Source organism: Lissotriton helveticus, chromosome 6 (genome assembly GCF_964261635.1).
Source record: "Lissotriton helveticus chromosome 6, aLisHel1.1, whole genome shotgun sequence".
Taxonomy (NCBI): domain Eukaryota; kingdom Metazoa; phylum Chordata; class Amphibia; order Caudata; family Salamandridae; genus Lissotriton; species Lissotriton helveticus.
Window position 1 is genome coordinate 1,917,176,071 of NC_136067.1, and position 17,839 is coordinate 1,917,193,909.

A 17,839-nucleotide genomic window follows, 5' to 3' on the forward strand; every position below is an offset into this window, starting at 1 on the left:
CAGCTGAGAATCCTCATTTGTGAGGGATTTCCTTGTTTTTCCACCCCACATGCTTCACAAAATTATATCTGTATATAAACCTGTTATAAAGTCGTCATTTGCAGTTTCCCTGCTCATTTAGATCACATAAAAATCATATTCTTTATGCCATACATGCTTGCCATGGTTGGTGGGCATTTAGATGTCCCATTGCCAAAGATATTTCAGTCTGTGTTTATGCCCTTGGGGCATCAGATTGCTCTATTATCCTGCTCCATTTTAGCTATATATTTGAGAATTCACTTGACAAATTGGTAACTCTTGCAGAGAAATCAGTAAAAGTCAAATTTATGGTGTGTTTTGTTATTGTTTTCTCAAGTCTTGGAGCAGAAAATACTTGACTGAGGCAGCTTGAGCTGGCATTAGTGGAAAACCTGTAATTATGAAGTGGGATGGCTTTATCAGTATCAGCTAAGATCATTCAGCCATCTTGTTGGATACATTCTCTTGCTATAGCTTACAACGTGTTTTGCTATATGGCAGTGTTGGAGTCCCTTTCAGAATTTTCCAGAAAGATAGGGTGATAAGAGAGGAGATTGACAAAGACTTTATCTCCTACCTTGTTGTGTCCTTCCCCATATTAAGCCCTTCAATCAGCGTTGCTACTTACAAGTGACTATCGCATTGCAAAAGGAATATTTAATAGAGAAAAATGGGGGATTTAATCAAGAAAAGTAAAGCCTGTGGATCTAATATAGATGTGTGCCCTAGATTATATATTTTTTAAAGTGAGTATAACAGTTAGTCCCCGCATCCGAAATATCCTGTACGCCTCCCTCTCTCTTCAGGGCCTGGGCGTACAAAATTAAAAACAGTAGTTGTGAGACCATTGTTTTAGAAGTCTTTCCTTTGCTCCTCAGGTCATCAACTCTGTGTAAAATTCCATTGCTCCCTTTTGTTGCCAACTTTTTCGAAATCTCAATGCTTTCAACTACTGACTTTTTTTAAAAGCAACCAGATTGTTCATTCTGATTAGACAATCCTTTGCCCCGAATTCAGCATGGAAGTAGTATTGGTGGTCTTGATGATTGCCCAACGAAAGTATAATGTGTTTAATGGCTTTGTCTGGACCGTGATCCTTTTATCTCTTTTGTTCTCCTTTCGCACCATTGACCATCATATCCTGCTTTGCCAATTGTCCAAAGCCTCAGATGGTGGAACGGTGTAGAGGTGGATGGAGGCCTTTCTGTCAGGAAACATTCAGTCAGTTCTGCCAGGGCCCTTCACCTCTGGTCCAACACCAACCCCTTGAGGTGTGCCTCAAGGCACGTTGTGGAGAGGGATAGTGTTGGGGCTGAAAAGTTGATTAAGGCCCAGGACATGGTCAGGTGGTGGATGAATACGAACTGCGTCAAGCTGAACTCATCGAACAGTGAAGTGCTGGTTACCCAAAATTTTATTTGACCTTTCTTTGGACTCCCATGTGACAGCTGTTTCCAACAAATGTTTCTTTTATCTACAACCTCTTTACTAACCCTTTTCCCTTTCGGACTGTGGCCCATACAGTAAGAAATGCTTTCGTTTATTTTCGAGGTTCTGCGATACCTTTTTGAGCTGTCCTCTAGAAGCAGGTGAAAACTACAATATATTCATAGAGCTGTTGCTTGATATATTGTTTGGCCTCCTAAATTTGATTCCATCTCTGGCAAACCCGGAGCCTGACAATCACTGACTGGACAAAAAGTCTCCTGTTGATAATGCATAGGATTACCGCTCCTTATTGAAGACTTTGAATGCCCACAAGTAGATTTATTGTAGTTATCATCTCGTGGCACATAGATCTCAGCTCCTATACTCTTGTGGGAGGAGTTATCCCTTCCAAAAAAAAATAATGATTAATAACCAAGTAGTACCGAGAGGAAGCTATCAGAGATTTGACGATTGTCTAAAAACAGGGAAACACCCTTGCATTAACCTGTGAACGGACGCCAGGTCCATGAAATGGAGATGTAAGACAAGGGATCGGTGACAACAGACAATGCCCTCCGACTGTATACAAACAAATAGAATGTTATTCTATTTTGGTTCTGCATCCAGTATACTAAGAGCATTTGTGCGGTTCTTGGTAAAGATTTCTTCTAATGATAACTTAGACAGGTACAGCCCAAGTTTACAGAAATGTATAACAGTACCTGTTCATATGAAGCCGCGAGCGGCATTCAGTCGCCATAGTTTGGCATTAGATTTATTTATTTATTTATTTAAAGAGTTTTATATAGCGCTGGCTAGACCCGAAGGTATCAGAGCGCTTTACATGAGAATCAACAATGTAACAGAAAAAGTTCAACAATTACACAATACATCAAAAAATAGGCAATACAATTAGGAGAGGAGAGAAAGGAGAGAGAAAAGTAGTGGAGGGGGAGGGGAGGTGAGAAAGGGAGGATAAGGGAAGAGACAATAAGGAGAGACGAAAAGAAGTCTGTCTAAAGACCGACTGGGTAGGTGACGACCAAGGAGGGAATCCACGGCCATCTCCCCTATAGCTAAACCAGGTAGCTCCATTGGGCATCAGACTGTTTTACTAGGATGCAAGTCTGTGACCTGAAGACTAAAAAACGCGTGCTGAGCTCCACGGCATGCACACTGACCCTCCAAGAGATTCTAGGATGATTAAACCTGCAACCATCAAATTATACATGCATTTCTGCAGAAAATGCATTAACCCAAAAAGAACAATTGATAGAATGCTGAACAATGTCATTCACTCTAGTACAGAGATCTGCTTTGCATATATATATATATATAGCCAGGCAAATCTGGTGTGTTGGCATCTAGGACAGTACCTGCCATGTAATCGGTGTATTTGATCACATGCTGATGGCCGTGTACATGGGCATATGCCCTTCTTTGTGACTATGTAATGGCAGCCTGGGCACATGAGACTGTTTCTGGTATATACCTCTACCTTGGCATATGAAGCTGTATCTGGGCATATCATTGCTGTACACTAGCATGTAAAGTGGAACATGAAATATTATTGTTATAGGTTTGTTTAGGAGGCTGAAGTTGGCATATGTTTAACAGTTACATATTCTGCTAGTGCATGGGTACTCATAAACATTTTCCCAGGGGCCAAAATGTTTGTTCTGTGGTGCGACCAAGGGTCGCATTGATGCCAGCAGGGTGGCAGTTTGGCAGAGGGAGGGGGAAGGTGGGTGTAAGGGAAGCACAGTATTTGCATCTATTTGCTGAATTGCACAATATGAAATGAGAAAACCTGGGATCAATCCTGCTTTCCCACTTAACCAAAATGTGTGATTCTAGGCAATTGTTATATTTCACTTTTCTTTCTTTTTCTTCTTTATAACACATAAGAGGACCTCGAAATGCATGATTTCGTGATATGCGCTGTACTAAACCTTCTCCTGTGTTTGATTTGATTAAACTATAATGTACATGTATAAAGGGTGCACATAACAACTGACTTGGCTCTTAGTTCACTATTGGCATTGATGTTAGGGTAGGAGGAAGCATAAACTTTTTTAAATTCATGTTTAAAAGTTATCACTAAAAAAGATACTTCTCAATGCACTGATATCTGATGTACTACGGTGAAACGTTTATGCAGAGACTTTATTATTTTTTTTACATGTTTTCTGCAAGATGTCAAAAAAATGAAGGTGTTTCTAAAGTTAAGTAGAGGTGGTTACCCTAGTTACTTCCTTGCTTTAACTACAATTAACCTTTAAATGAATGCTTGCACGTTTCTTTAGCATCTTTTTGATATCCGTGTTGAGTTGAGTAAACAGCAGCCCAGTGTTGACTGGGGGGGAGGGAGGGGCATGTAAAGGTCATGCTGGGCCGCAGGCAGCCCCGGACTATCACTGTGATGGTGCATTTCCTGGTATAGGAAGCCATAGACGGCATATGACGGCAGTTGCTGACTAAATATATTCGTATCTGAGTGTAGGAATGCATACCTACGCATATTATGGCAATCCCAAGGGCATCTAATGGCAGAACCATTGTGTGGTAGCAATACTGGGGCACTTGATGGCATTGCGTAGACATGTGATATTCTACTGATCCCACTAGTCTCTGCTTTGCTGTAGGTTGGCAGTAGTTTTACATGAGATGACACCTAGTAAGATTGGGTAAAGTGATTTGATGGCTAGCTGTTTATTGGAATGTTACGGATGTACCTGTGTCCGTGCGTGGGCTTGTGATCCTGCCTCTGGCCTTTAGAGGCACCTTTTATAACCTGCTTTGACTGAAATTTGAAGCATGAGTCTGATTTGCACAGAAGATAAACTCAAATCTTTTGTATTTATAATTGCATATTTAAAATGATTCTTGCATAAAACAGTTTTTAGAGGTGGTCAGTAAAATTCAGATTTGATTAATTGAAAGTTTGTGAGATACTGCTTCCAAGCGACAGAACTTCTTTTAGACACGCCCTCCTTTACTCTGTTAACATCAGCTGGAGTTAGCAATATGCATTGGTCGTTGTCATTTTCTCCAGGTACCTATTATGAGTCAATGTACACTCCAGTCAAGGGTCTTCAACAGGGCAGCAAAGTATTTTTTGGCTCTTTTATTTCTTTGTTTAAAACGGAATCCATCATGCGTCCTTTTCTTCTTCCACAAGCTGTTGTAGTAGATGGCAGCGAATCTGTGTACTAAATAACCAACTTACCAAACATCAAGAAAAACAAAGTTGTGTTATCCTTTTAGGACTAACGAATGTGATGTGGGCACTTTAGAGGAGGCAGAGATGGTATATCAGATCTCTAATTCCCACTGCCCTGTCTGGACAGTGGTTGGAATCGGGGACCGTCTGCATTGCATTAACATGATCTCAGCTTTTTTTCCACACACTGTCCTTTATCTGAACTTAAATTTCTAACCCTTTGTCAACAAGCCTTCATATGTTGAATAAATTGTTTCCTGATGCTTTCTTTCCGGGAAGAGTTGAGGTTGTATCCATTGATTAGAAATCCACGTCGTCATGCCTCACATTGGTTCTTTCTCAATTCATTAATTTAAACATTTCTTCAGTTCCTACGTTTGTTGTACGGCAAAGTCTGGTCTCTTGGGAGAACTCTATGGAAGGACTCGTCTGTCGCTAGGTAGTCGCCAAGTACATTTCAGGCAGGTGTCATTGGTGAAGTTTTGCCAAGCCCTGCTACCTTAGGTCTGCTTTAGGTCCTGTGTGTCTCTTTGATAGACCCCGTCCTTGTCTTATAGTAACCATCACTGAAGTCTTACGGCTTCTGTCAAGGCGGTCCAGCGACTCTGTCTGCGATGACTGATGCGGGCTGACTTGTGCAGTCAGACGCATCTCTGTGGTGTCTCAGTTTTATCCCTCAGGCTTACTTCCAATTCTGGGTCTTTTCTTTTAATACCTCAAATGAGAAACAATTGGAGCAGCCTGAATGGTCTAATTGGATTATTATGCGACTCATGACTAATGTCTAAGGAAGGGTAGAGCTGCTCACTTCCTATCCTGATGTATTACTTGCACATGGCTCGGACAGGCTGGAGAAGGGACTGGCGGAAATCAGGTTAGAGCAGTGAAACAATAGCCAATGTGCGAACGTGCTGTAGATCTAATGTTTGTGCAACGCTCCTGTTTTTATGACTTCCACAGTAATAACATGTATGAATGAGACATACTAAGCCGGGGTCAGTAGATAATGGCAATAGGTATTGCTCTTCATAATTAAAGACATCAGCACGCATAAGATATCGCTTGGCATGAGATGCAGTGATAGACATTTCTCAGCTTGTTTTGGAAACTGTAGCTACCACTATACTACTGTTCCTCTTGTTCCTGCTAACGTTTGCAACATTACTACATGGTGATATATATTTTTTTGTATTTGTAATATGCCTAATTATGATTGCAAAGCACTCAAATGTTCTGTTTTAGACTTTACTTAAGTAAAATGTAACAAAAATAAAAAAGCTTCAATTTTGATGTTCCATTCTACAGTAAACAGCATCCAGGAGAGTATGACCAGTAAATGGCAACCAATTAAAATTAAATACACGATGACCAGAACACTTTCATTATGAAACAAGACTTTTACCTGAAAAGCAAACTTTTTTAACCTTTTGTTTTTGTTTAGGTGAATTCAGTGATCATGTTTTCAATGTAGCGTTTCACAGCATACATCTGCCGATTCCAAGTGCAGCAAATATCAAGGGATACTATTACTCAAATTAATGGTACTCATTTAACTGACCTTAGAATGATGGATCGCTGAGTTGGCCATGCTCAATTTCAGACTTTTGACCGGCAGATCACTTGATATACAGCGAGAATTTAATTCACTAAGCCATCCTGCAGCTCTTACCGGCATGCAGTGCATGCCTACTACCCATTGTGGTTAAACTTGTAAATCATACGCTTGCGCTGTATGTTAGCGCTCTACTAGCTCGCAGTGAGTAAGCCTCGCCTTTATAATTTGACTCAGATGTAGTCTGTCTGTGACCTATTCTCCCTCCACGATCTCACATTGTCTAGACCTCAAGCACCTCACTTGTAAGATCTGGATGAGGTATGTCTGGGAAACAGTTGACAGCAGTGGAGCGGTAACATTTTTGGAGTAATACTGAATTTTGTTTAATTGTTTTGACTAACTTAAACAGGTGGGCGTGGGATATTGAGGTCTTGAGATGCATGCAGGGAGTGCGGCACAGAAGCCACTCGGTGATCAAGGAGTGAGCGCTGTGTGACAGATACAGTTAGGAGTGGGCTGGAATGAAAAGGAAACAGTAGGGTTGGTGGACAGTTTTCAGTGATTGAAACCCTTCTTTCTTTAACATGGCTTTGCACTAGGTTCCCCCTTTTTTAGGTCCCCTTTCTGCTGTCTGGCTGCAAACGACCTGTTGTCAGCTTACCAAGATCTTTCAGTGGTTTAAAAGTCCACCCATTGCTTATGAATGGTTTGCTTTTCCACTCTCATTTGCTTACTTCCTAATCCACAGCTTGCCTTGTTCATCTTATGTTTGGATCACCTTTGGAGCATAGCCTATTTACTTTTGCCTTTCAGTGCTCACTTTTAGCGAACTACTTTATTTTTTTTAAGCAGTGAACGTGATTGCATGTTTTCCAGCTATCTCCCGCCTGCTCGTCTCTCCCTCTCAATCTGTGTTCCTCTCGCTTGTCTGTGTGCTTCTGTTGTGGTCTCCCTCTTGTGCTTCTTCCTTCTTCCCCTGCTGTGCTTCTTCCCCTCTTGTCCTCTGTGTGTTGCTCAACCCTCCCTCCCCTGACCGGCTCCTCCATTACTCTCAACATTTGCGGCCTTTTTTATTTTTTTTATTTGGCGCTTTAGTGCTAAAAATATTCATTTCGTTATTTACCAATCCAAGTGACGTCCACTATCTTGTATTGGTAAATAAAAAAATTGAAACAAATGGATCCCATGTCCCTCCGCAGGTGCACACATGCGTTCTGGCTCATGAACGCTTCAGTGAAGTGATATGACGGCCATCATGCCTGTTTTTTATTGTCTATTATGACAATGCTGCACAGAGTCCCAATGCGGTACAACACCACTATAAGCAATTGGCATTGCTATTGGGTCCCAAAAGTGAACTCTTTTAGCTTTGTCAATGCTTGGTTATTCTTCAATAAGTTGTAATAAATACATACTTACATAAATCCATACAGTTGTTTTAGATCAGTACTCGTTATCCATTGGTGTGTTCATGTGTCATTCAAATTTCGCTTCCGCCCACCACTGCATGGACAGGTGGTCAGCCCACTTAGACATTGGCTCTCTTCCTGATTACGTGCACATCCACCTAAAATAAGTGTACATCAATGGTGGTAGCTTGGCTGTCGGGGCACTCCTTTTTTAGGTCTTGCCTGGCGTTAGCAGCGCACATGCGCTTCTCTCGCCATGCGAGGCCTTTTGCGATCGATTCAGCCAAAGCTGAATGCACGCGTACAGATGGACAAAGATGGCTGCTGTCGCTATTCACAAAGCTAAACATGCATGCGTACGGACAAAAAAATGCACGCGCATGTGGACAGCCCAACGCCATCTTTGTTTACTTTAATTAGCGTAGGGATGTGCTCACGCTCGGGGTTTTTTTTTGTTCGTACATGTGCATGGCGGCTTGCTTTGGATTTCCCTCCCCCCGTCGGGCCCCTCCTTCTTGAGTCATGCAGTATATTTTAGACGTATATGGATGTGCACAATCGCACATGGCGGCGTGCTTTTTTCCTTGATTCACGCTGCCTTGTTTTTATAGCACAAACTTCACCCAAAGGTATCGGGTTTCAGAGCACTTCTATTTCTCCTTGTTTTTCCAGCTGTCAAACCACAGCTCGACCCCGCCCTGAAGGTATAGCGGCCAATCGTACTTCAACAGCAAGACACGTTCTAATCAGAGTGAATCTGACCAAAGGGAATCTCACAACCACGAGCAAGGCGTCCCTGTACCAAGAACATCCCAGGCAATGTATATAGAAAAAGGACGCGTTTGCTCAGCAGCGACTGTCACCAAAACGGCCATGTCGATATTCTTAATTTTAATACACTCTAACGCCTTAACTGAGGGCCCCCAAAACACAGCACATGAAATAGAGTAAGAAACATGTACTGCTTTGATGCTGTTTTTTGTACAGGTATAACTTAGATGAATGTATCTCTATAAAATATCTAACAAACCTATCCGAAATTCACCACGTTCATTTAGACGCACAGCACAAATTATACAAATCCATGAAAAACAATTAGCTTTACTCACTATACCACCCCGAACTGCGTTGACATTACTTTTAACATAAGAGCAGCATTTGAACGTCAGACCTTCAGATGCTGGGTCTGTCTTTTATTTCCACAGTTACTAGATACACCATAAACCAAACTGCGCCTGCGCAACCGGCTTTTCTTGACGTCCTTCTTGGGAGGTGTGTCATTTGCCATGGTGTGAAGTCTTGATCCTTGGTATATACATGGAAGATGGCCGCAATGAAATTCTTGCTGCCGGTGCTTACCGTTCTTTTGTTGGTGTACTTCGGCCTGCCACCCTCCAGTGGACAGAAGAAGGAGGAGAGGGAGGAGGAGAATTCGGCCTCCTGGCACTGAGTTCTGACAGCTTGTGACCCGGAAGTGATGGTCTCAAGGCACTGTGTCAGTACAAGGTGCTCCAGAGCACTTGCTTACGTGAAGGATCTCTGTGGTACCCCCTACTAAGAGCTCCAGGGTGCTCTCCACATGAGCTCTATTGCTCTGGCTATCGGATGGGCTGTCTGCACTAATTGCATGGGATGTACGTTGTTACAACGCAAGCCTTTACAACGCATTGCTTTGGAGGGTGCTGGATAGTGAATAGTTTAATTTACTATTCCAACTCCAGTCCCCATGGATAGTAAGGAAGGTGTTGGTTAGTAAATTAAATCTATTCCCTATCCTAGAGCGCCCCCCAGTGCAATGCGTTGTAATGGTTTTAGTTATAAAACCTGCGTTGTAAAGGCACTGCGTGGTAAAAGTTGCGTGGTAAAGGATGTTTCCCAATTGCATGTGGGTCCCTGCGTGGCGGGCACTCGGGCCTGGAAAGAGCCCGAGGGAAGGTGAGGCGGGCGCTTTATTCATGGCACAGAGCAGAGGTGCTTCGGTGAGAAATGGCAGGTCACTCCATTGCCTGCAGACGGTCACCCAGCTCAAACCACACCTCTGTCCTCTCACCTTGTCCACACCTTTCTCTTTGACCCCTAGCAGCAGGGCTTTAAGTGGGATGAAACAAACTGTGGGGTCTCTCAAAAGAGTGTTGCTAATGTAATTAAGGGCGTGGCTTAAAACACATAAGCTAACAGTCTGTGTTTGGCATAGTGTGCTGTCTGACTTGGATTTTGCTGTTTGTCATTGCATCCAGATATACGATTCCTCAAGTAACATCATACCTGCAACAAGTCAGGACTATTGGCTTTGTCAATGGTTGTTCGTTGTATAAGATAAATAAGCAGCAACTATGGAGTGTATATAATATTGAACAAGCATTAAAAATGCAATAGGTCTCGCCTTTCATTAGGGTTAAAGCCATTTGCTTTGCTATACAATACCATTAGCAAAGCAAATGGCTTTAACTTAATTAAAGGCGAGACCTGTTGCATTTTCAATGCTTGTTTTATATTTGTTTTGTTTGCCCTTTTTTTTGCGTATTGCATTTGTTTCCCGAAACAAATAAAAAGCACTGCTCACTTGCATAGGCCAGGCCATTTGGCTTTGCTGTGGCTTGTTTCTAATGTGTGATTCGCAGTGTGCAAAGTTGCACAATTTTACAATTTCCTTTGTAAAGGAATTGTTCAGCAAAAAAAAAAATGCTAGTGATTTCTTGTGCTAAAAGTGGGGGGTTTGCATAGTTGTTTTTCTTGCAAGCACCCTTTTAGCACCTGCAAACATACTTCTACCAACTGCAAGCACACTTTTAGAAACTACAAGTATACTTCTAGTAACTGCAAGTACACTTTTTTAGCAACAGCAAGTACACTTTTAGCAACTACAAGCATACTTTTAACTCCTGCAAGCATACTTGTAGCAACTGCAAGCACACTTTTAGCAGCTGCAAGTATACTTTTAGCAATTGCAAGCATACTTCTAACAACTGCAAGCACACTTTTAGCAGCTGCAAGTATACTTTTAGCAACTGTAAGCATACTTTTACCACCTGCAAGTATACTTCAATCACACTTTTAGCAACTGCAAGCACACTTTAAGCACCTGCAAGCATACTTTAAGCACCTGCAAGCATACTTCCAGCAACTGCAAGCATACTTCTAGCAACTGTAAGCATACTTCTAGCAACTGCAAGCATACTTCTAGCAACTGTAAGCATACTTCTAGCAACTGCACGCACACTTTTAGCACCTGGGAGCATACTTTTAGCACCTGCAAGCATACTTTTAGCACCTGCAAGCATACCTTTAGCACCTGCAAATATTCCTTTAGCAACTGCACACACACTTTTAGTCAAGGATTGTCTCGCTAGTTGCTTCTTTTAAAACTTGTGAAGTTATCAAACTTTAAAAACCCAATCTTTTATTAACTGAACGTATCCCTTGGCATGGGAGTATTATTACACTGTTCTTCCACTTGCCGCTGTATTCATCTGTGTTAATGAAACATTCCAAAAGTTAAAAAAAAATAGGGGGAAGTTTTAAACTTATTATTAGTACTTGATACCATGAGGGCTGCCATTCATCTGATTCCTTGATTAGTAAGTAGGATGCTAATTCCATTTAAATATTAATTTCAACTGGAAATGTTCTATTGTTTAACTGTTCAGCCATTATTAATCCTGCTCACACTTTACCATATACCTACTCATTCGTGAGGGTCCCTTGCTTTCCCTTATAACACCTCCACCTACACCCCACACCAATCTTCACCGGTCAGCTCCCAATAAAGACATCCTGTCTACAGCGTCATACATAATGCAAAATTAAACAAACCATAAACATAGCCATTCAGTGACCAAAGAAACACGTTGAATGCACTTCCCTTTAAACCTTTGTTGTTTTGTGGCCATGTTTAAAGCCCGTTGACTGTTGGTCTGGGGGTATTAAATCGCGCAGTAGTAAATATACCATAAGGAGCACACCTTTGACAATCAAAGATCAGGGTGTAGTTGCGCCGGTCTGGGCTTTTTTAAAACCGGTTGAGTATAGTCAGACTCAATGCCTTGATTGGATGCAGTATCCTTGAACTGGACTCTGCTCTTTTTCTTTAAATATGATTGATTTGTTTGTTCCAGTGCTGTCTGTGTTTTATTGGAGTACTTTCAGATCTTGATTATTTCCATATCGACAGGAAGTAGAACAGCCCAAAGGGAAATTACTGGAGATTGAGTGTGTCACTTTGTTTTTATAGCCTTCTAATCTGATAGATGTGTCAATTTATATTTTTATAGCATTCTAATCTGATAGATAGATAAAATACACAGTTCAGCTTCTATGGCATATGCCTTTTAGTTCTATTTTTTAATGCTAAACATTTTTTTTATTCTAGCCAAGCCTTTCACGTTTAAAGTGAAGCAGATGCGACTACACAAAGAGGATTTTGAAATCTTGAAGGTGATCGGTCGAGGAGCCTTTGGTGAGGTAAGAAACTTTGTGTTTTTATGTCTTTGGATGCTCTTTCTCTACTGATGTTCTCTGCCGCTTTTAATTTCTTATGTACATAACTTTTCAAAGTCTAAATCAATATACCACATTGTGAAATTGGACGGGTCTATAAAGCCAGAAGAATAGGAACCAGCTGAAGGAGTCAGGCAAAAGGAAGCCATTGCCTCAATGGACTGGAAACCATTAACTGACAGAATGGAAATCTGTAGTCTGGCTCCTGTCCCGGATGGTGCTGTGGCGCCTGATCGGTTCAGAGATAGATCAGAATCTTCCTGTTGGATGGTATATTGATGCCCTTGCCCTGTTCCTGCTCTTTAAATTCTGAAGACTGAAGACTCTACCCCTGTCTGGTACCTCGTAGAAAACCCAATGTTGACGGACTGAGAAACAATAACAACTACGTCCTTGAGCACCCCCAGTTTTTTCTCTGCTTCCATTTTACAAAGGTTGAGCATGCATGTTTACTTCTTTGGCTACAGGGATGTGTAGTGATTGATCTCATTCCATAGATGGGAGTGGCCAACAGGATTGGAGGCCAGTGTGCTTTCTTAGTAACTCTGACGGGAGAAAGGGATTTAGACTGGTAGCTTTCTCTGACCAGAAGAGTTTATAGGATGTACGAGAGGTGTAGGGCGAATTTCAACTCCTCTGTTTCTTCTTGAGAAAGTGTTTCGTCACGCAAATTAAACTAATGCTTATTCTGAATGGTGTCTTGCACATAAATTCGTTGCAGAGTACTGTTAAAAATGTGTATTGCCAAGCTCATAAACCTAACAAAGCTACGTATTAATTATTTACTTGTTACTTTCGTTCATGCAGCTATCCACTACAGCTTAACGTGACCATAAATTTAGCTGAAGTAATATGGATCTTAAAAATTTCACACAATCTTTTGTAAATCCTGGACATCGGCATTAAGGGTGCTGTAATGAAACTCACCCACTAGTAGTAACCCAAGGTGTAGTTGGAAAGTTTACCTTTGCGACTTTTCATTCTGGAATATTCATGTATAATTGGCACTGACCTTCTACATGGGACTCTTACACTTACTTTGAGTGCTTTCTCCTTTACAGATCTCTGAATTCAGCCTCAAAAGGCACTGTCTTCATTTTAATATTCACTAGTGAATCAAAATATAAATATGTAGTCCCTTGTGTCCACAACTTAGTGACTTCAAGTATGTTGAATCTATCTCTTGATAACTTGCCTATTCCTTGTTAGGCTGTGTCTGCCAAAATTCCATTTATGACCATAGGCGATTCTTAAGCATTCTCTCATTTGGGTGGCAAGTACAGATTCATGTCTGTACAAAATAAGCCTCCGTAACACGATTTCCTTAGTAAACACAATTATATTCTGATCTGACTTGGTGCTACAGAATTAGGTGAGCCAAACATAATTCTGAATAATTTACCTTGAGATTAATCATACCATTTAGAAAACTTCCCTACAAAGGTCTTATTGCTGTATGAAGTAGTCGGCCTAAATTTAGATCTAATAACCTGTTGTATTGTTTGGAAAGTCAGGCTTGGCAACTCTTCAAATGACTGATCCACAGTATATAGTGGGGAATCCAGCTTTGGACTAACATAGACAAGAGGGGTTCATGTCTACCTAAATACTGATTGGTGGGTACTCAATCTATTGTTTGGCCCAATATCTTCCATTTGGTGATTTTCCTTTTTTCCTGACCAAGCACATTCACATCAGACTTCTTAACATTAACTCCCAGTTTATTGTCTATGCAATATTACAGCAGACAAGTCTGGGAGGGCAGTCTGCCAGCACCGGTAAAGTCCAGCAAGATCGTGTTGTCCACACATTGTAGCTTGTGTAAACGTTCACAACTTCAGAGGGGCATGTTGTTTCATTTACCTGGCCTGATGAATGTCAGGAATGTACAAATTTAATAAACACACCCATGTTTTCAGCCCTCGCTATTGTAAAAATCAGTGAAACACTAGATTTTATACAGCCAAAAATCGAATCTTCTCTGTAGTCCCTAATGAACCCGACTACTGTAACAGGCTCTCCCACTTTTTTAATCCCTTTGGAAAAGGTTCAAAACTGTGTCAAGAGGACCCCTTGTAATCTTCCCAGACAGACTTCTACCCCGATACAAGCCACTGATGCTGGTTTTCAAATTAATAAATGGTTCCTCCACAAACTATCTCTCTCTCTCTATGAACCCCCACATTAAACTTGCGCTCTACCAATAAACGCTGCCCACTCCCACCCAAAACTGCATGTACTGCTTTAATACTTACATCTTGAGTGAGTGAGTGGGTCTTTCTTCCTACAGATCTGCACTCTCTCAACTCTCATCTTTCTAAACCGCTCTCGTGGAGTAGCTCGTCATCTTGGAATCAACATAATTAAGTTCAGATTCTGTCTGCCCCTGTATATATGATACATGCATGTACTGCCATGTCATTGTATCCATCAATATACACTAAAAACGTATAATGTCCTTTGTGCTTTGCAGAGCATTTCTTGTCGATATTGTATTATATTGCATTGTATTGTAATTGCATTATATAGCCTTTACTACTACCCCTGAGTGGCGTCGAAGCGCTTTTTCGGCGAGTAGCACGCAACTCCGGGACCCATAGAGGATTAGTGTTGAATTAGTATAGTGAAACATGCAAGTACATTTTAAGTGGTGGATAGGTTAGTCAGTTATTTGGATTTGGAATGATAGCAGAAGGATAGAGGAGAACAAAAGTTTGTATTTATATAGTGCTTGTTGACGCACGCTATTCAGGAAGCCTACAAAGGATTGGTGGTGAATTAATATGGTGAAATATGAAGTAATTTCAGTGTTGGATATTAGTCAGTTACTTGGAGTGAGAAGGATAGCGGAGGGATAAAAGGGGAAGAACGATTTGCATTCATATATCACTTGTTACCCCTGATGGGTGTTGAATTGCTTTTCTGGTGAGTAGCACGCCACTCCGGAACCCATAGAGGATTACTGTTGAAAATTAGTATAGTAAAAAAAATATGAAGTAATTTGAGTAGTGGATATGTTATTCAGTTATTTGGGTAGTATATTCGTATAGTTTAATATGGAATTTGAGAATTGAACATGTTAATCTGTTAATTTCGATTGAAAAGGATAGTGGAGGGATAAAAGAGTGAATGATTTTTTTTTAGGTCTTAGCAATAGGAGGAGGCTTTTGTATCAGTAAAAAAGGAGTTTTGGAGGGGAGGACTCAGAGGAAAGAATTTAGAAAGGTTTGTTTTAGGGGATCGGTATAGTAAGAGGTGTCAGATGATACAAGGAGGGGTAGAGTAGGAGAGAGTCTAGAAAGGGTTATTTTGGCAATCATAGTAGTGGTATGTTACTGGCAAAACCAACACGTCTGGTGTTGACTCCAGTCTTTTGGCTCTGCCAATGATTTTTGTTTGTTGTGAGATTGCTTTTGTAAATTGTATTTGTTGTTGGGGGACCAGCCAGGCCCTCGACATAAAATAAAGTGGCTAAAAGAACAATTTTTTTTAAGTCTATAAAAGTACACGTTGTCCTAGCAGCCCATAACATTAAGGGAACTACTTGGAGTGTGGATAAACTCCTTGTGAAGAGTAGTTTGTGGTAGTCACAGTAACTTTAGCAAATGGGCTATTTTCCCCATACTGCATGCTTAGTGGGCAGAAGAAACGGCGGTGCGATGCACTGCGTGGACCCCCCTTCGCCTGACTCGCCTTTTTCATCAGCGGCCTCAGACGGAGGTTGGGTCCCTGGTGCACACCTTCGGCGAGCTGCGGGGACATCTCGACATCCTGCCACGGACTTCTGCTTGGGTGCTTTTATTTGGCCATGATGACCTCAGCGCTCGACAGCCTGGCTGCCCTCTCCACACGACCCGGCGCGCTCTTACAGCTGCATCCACCGGTGAGCCCATTGATGCGCACATAATTTATGCCTGTGGCTCCTCTTTGGGGCCCCGATACCGGCCCAGTCTGCTCGGATCACCCAATCGGCTCCCCGCATTGCTTGTTAATTGTTTGGATATGTGCTCTGGCAATGGGAAATCTCGGACTGTTATCACATGATTTTGTTTTTGTTCAATCGCTCTACCACAGCAAATCTCGTGCTAGACCACTTCTCCTGACTTTGACTCTGGCAATCTACCTCAGCCACTTTCTCACAGTCAATTTCGAAACTAGGCTGTTTCCACTCTCAACTGGCAGCCATCTTGTAACGGCTACCGACTCAGGGGCATCGATCTGGGACCTGCGCCCTTCCGCTAATCTGGTGTGTCTCATCCTTCTGCCGATCTGCTGTTATTCATTGACTTTATTTTGCAGTAATTCAGGTTTCTTGAAATTGATTTAAACTGTAGTTTTTCTCCCATCAGCTGCGTATCTATTTATATACATAATGGGTGCTGTAGTATATAGGATATACACTGCATACTCTCGCTGAATTTAGGGCTAATGCTATCTCCTGACCTGTCATGTACACTCCCTCCTCCCCCTACACCCTACCCCTCCCCGCTCTACTCTTCTCCACTTCCCTGCTACTGACCTTTGCCCTCTCCTGTCCTGGCCCTTAGCCCCCACCCTGTCTATTGTTGAATTTTCCCTAGTCAATTTGAGACCTAGCTATTTTGTCTGACGCCCGATGGAGCTACCTGGTTTAGCTATAGGGGAGACGGGTCGGGGATCTCCCTCCTTGGTCGTCACCTACCCAGTCTGTCTTTAGACAGACTTCCTTGCGTCTCTCCTGTCGTCTCTTCCCACATCCTCCCTCTATGTCTCTCCTTCCCTCCTCTCTCAATGTACTGAGACTGAACTATTTTGACTGATGCCCGATGGAGCTACCTGGTTTAGCTATAGGGGAGACAGGTCCGGGATTACCCTCCTTGGTCGTCACCTACCCAGTCGGTCTTTAGACAGACTTCCTTGCATCTCTCCTGTCTTCCCTTCCCACATCCATCCACCTCTCCCTGGAAACTAAACTTGATTCCCTCATCTCGTCCATTTCCCAGCTTGAAGCATCCATTTCACTCCTATGTGCTAAGATATCCCCCTCCCCGAACAACCTCCCGAGGAGTTCTTTGCTCCCGCGCCCCAATAGAGCCAACCACAATCTGTCCTCCACTGACATTACCAACCTATTGGCTACCTACAAGACCATCAATGTCAATTCCCCTACACTCGCCTCTCCTAACAACTCTACTCAATTTGCCATTCAGACCATCTCTTCTGTCAGAACTTACCAGCCTCCCCCTCAATGGGCACCTTCATTCAAGAATCTAATCCCTATCCCCCTCATCAGTCCAGACTCTCACATCACCAAAACAGTTGCGTCAGAGCTACACTGTATGCTCCATAACTGCAGATCTGCAACCACACACAAACTGGAAATCTCCAACACCATCACTCACCACAATCTCGACATGCTCTTTCTCACTGAGACCTGGTTTAATGACTCCTCTCACACTTCATTTGATCTTTTGTTACCTACTGACTACTCTATTCTCAGAAACGACAGACCAGTCCAGATCGGAGGAGGTGTCGCGATCATCTTCAGAAATACCCTCCAAATCAAAGCCTTGCCCACCTTTGAATGCCTCTCCCTAGAATTCCAAGTTCATCATGGCACACCCTTCAGGTTCCATACCATCTACCACCCGCCTGGTAATTGCTCTTCCTTCATTGAGGAATTCATCGACTTCATTAGTGACCAATATTCACAGAGCGACAAGCAGA

At 42.1% G+C, this 17,839-nt stretch overlaps 1 protein-coding gene across 2 annotated transcripts in view; it reads left to right on the forward strand.

The window, feature by feature from the left end:
• CDC42BPA (CDC42 binding protein kinase alpha) overlaps positions 1 to 17,839 on the forward strand; it is a 1,077,984-nt gene that overhangs the window by 200,669 nt on the left and 859,476 nt on the right. For both annotated transcript variants that reach the window (XM_078649868.1, XM_078649869.1), the window contains exon 2: positions 12,006 to 12,097. In XM_078649868.1, the coding sequence (XP_078505994.1) occupies positions 12,006 to 12,097 (92 nt within the window). The remainder of the gene's footprint in view (positions 1 to 12,005; positions 12,098 to 17,839) is intronic.